At 42.3% G+C, this 2400-nt stretch overlaps 1 protein-coding gene and 1 long non-coding RNA gene across 2 annotated transcripts in view; both read right to left on the reverse strand.

Moving 5' to 3' along the window:
* Positions 1-1355: 1355 nt before the first annotated feature.
* LOC119586113 lies at positions 1356-1941 on the reverse strand. The gene is made up of 3 exons (XR_005229932.1): positions 1822-1941; positions 1539-1632; positions 1356-1412 (listed from the first exon to the last, which is right to left on the reverse strand). It is a non-coding gene; the product is annotated as an uncharacterized LOC119586113 (long non-coding RNA).
* Positions 1942-1951: 10 nt separating this feature from the next.
* The window catches only part of LOC119586757 (RRP12-like protein), an 851-nt gene continuing 402 nt past the window's right edge, over positions 1952-2400 (reverse strand). The window contains exon 2 of the mRNA XM_037935485.1: positions 1952-2089. Within this exon, the coding sequence (XP_037791413.1) occupies positions 1952-2089 (138 nt within the window). The remainder of the gene's footprint in view (positions 2090-2400) is intronic.

The following is a 2400-nucleotide window of genomic DNA, read 5'->3' on the forward strand; positions in this document are numbered from 1 at the left end:
CTCACTTGAAGTTGCTTCGGGATGGGGTTCCCACATCAGTCAGGAGCAGAAAGCTCCCTTTCCGTGTGGCTGACGACATCCCTTGCCACAGCACATGACAGTCTCGGCAACAACCTGCTGTAGGAAAGTATCTCTCTCCTCCTCCTCCATATCTATCTTTAGATTCAACAGAACCTGCCTGATGCACCTCATCTTGGGGCTCGCGAGGGGGGGGAGGCAGCTGTGAGAGACTGCAGGAGGATTTCATAGAGCATCTTCAAGTTACTTGTGATGAACTGTGAGCTGCTCTCTGTTCCAACACTGAGGAGTTCCTCTAAGAGTCTGTATGCTGCTTTCTGTTCCTTGTGGTTCACTTTTCTCTGTGGAAGTGGCTTTACTCTATCAAAGAATTTTTCATAGAATCAATCTCCATGTAAGGAAGGAACGCTCTAACCAGATCAAGGAATGCCTGCTTCTTGAAGCTATCTGTCTCTGCATCATATTTATTCATAATTAGATTTAGAAATTCATTACACTTGGGTTTGGGTACAATTTGTAGGTATGTTTAATAGTTGAATATGCAGCCAATCTTTGGCTTTGATGAATCGGGGGGTTCTTTCGTCTCTCTGTAAAATTTGTCCTTACTCTTGTCAAGTATACATAAACAGTGCTGCAAGTAATTCTTTGAATATATGGCTAACCTGCCGGATTTTCCTTGTTATCATTAATCAGGTTCGCATTGCTGCCATGACCTGAATCCTTGTGTAAATCACGGAATTAATGTGATCACACAGGATACGGGCAAACTTCTCATTGCTTAAAGCCTTTTCAACATTTTTGGGCCCTTCTCACAGAAACTAGGCAGCAGGCCCCATATCTGGTTTTCTACTGTCCGGGAAGTTTTGCTCAGGAGAGATTTCCCCTTCACTTTCTCTTTCAGCGCATTTAGGATGACGAAACACTTCCCAGCAAGTGCCCCAAAATAGTCCTCAAAGAAAGTCAACTCTGTATTTCTGACATGTCTTTCCCCAAGGAGAGGGAGAAACCCCGAGGTGCTTTTCATCCTCAGCAAAGTTGCCTGTGATCTGCAGTGGCACAAACAGACATCAGGGCCTTGGGTCCTAGGCCTTTAACAGCAGCGCCAATGCAATGCTCAACATGCGGTCTGACTGGACAGTTCCAGTCCCTGACCAATGTAACCAAGTTTTTCAAGCAGGGCATCATCATCTCCGGGAAAAGAGGGCCAATAGTGCTGAAACATTTTGACAGGGTTTTAAAGACAAAAACCCAAGCTGGCTGGTACTGCAACGACATGCCTCCCTCGACAGCTTGGAAAAGGGTTTGCACTTGAAGTTGGAAATTTTCAGTTGCCTGCATTCTTCACTACATTTTCCTATGCTTTCCTCCAGCAGCGCTTCAAATGATTCAAACACCTGAAAGGATAACAAAGCATTATATACATGGGTTTCTAATTTCATTAAGACTTATTTTCTGCCAAGAACATTTTTTTTACATTTTTAAAATTGACTCTAAGGAACAGATGTGCAACATAAAATTACCTTTGAATGAACATCATTGTGCTCACTGCACCAGAATGGAACAAGCTGAACAAACCATGTAGTTATGTACTTCTTTCCCTCTTCTTCATCAGTCCTGTAATAAAAAAACATATGAAAAATACAATAAATACCTACAAACACACTCACAATAATGTTGGGAAATAATTGGCAAAAAAATGTTGATTTTCTTAATCAAGATACCCTTCTTCTTTATCCTACCCTAGCCTATTACTATAAAAAAAATCCCAAATGCCTGGACAACAGACTTCAAAAGGCTACTCACCTAAAGAGATTCAAAAGCGCAGCCGTAAGAACCGTGATCCAAGCACAGGCAGGCTGAGAATCATTCATGCTTGGTAAAACTGCTGCCAAACTGCCTGGTACGCCACGGGTGCCTGTGGTGAGGGCCGTGATCAGGGCTGCATTGGTCCCTGTTGGAAAACCTCAGGACTTGGCTTGGATACCATCACACTGTAGAGGGCCTGCATGGCACTGGCATTTATAAGGGAGTTCCCCAGCTGCATCACCGAAAGGATGCCCTCACATGCGACCTGTGCGAAGGGAGGAGGTAAAGCATGGAAACTGAGAAACTGCTTCACTCAAAAGACAGAGCAGACTATATGTTTGACATCTGGCTTCCTCAGACTTAATCTAAAAATTGGGTAAACTCTGCAACACCATATTGCAACACTGTTTTTGGGAAATGGATAATGCATATTTAGATTTTATTACTATTCTTGTGATGATCCCTTTTTTACCAATCCATGGCAGTATCCATTTCCTCCATAAAGCCTAATCAATCTTAACCAATCCAATTTATATCAATTTATCAATAAGTTAACATTACAAATTTTAAAAAATA

The sequence above is a fragment of the Penaeus monodon genome, chromosome 21, assembly GCF_015228065.2.
Source record: "Penaeus monodon isolate SGIC_2016 chromosome 21, NSTDA_Pmon_1, whole genome shotgun sequence".
NCBI lineage: Eukaryota > Metazoa > Arthropoda > Malacostraca > Decapoda > Penaeidae > Penaeus > Penaeus monodon.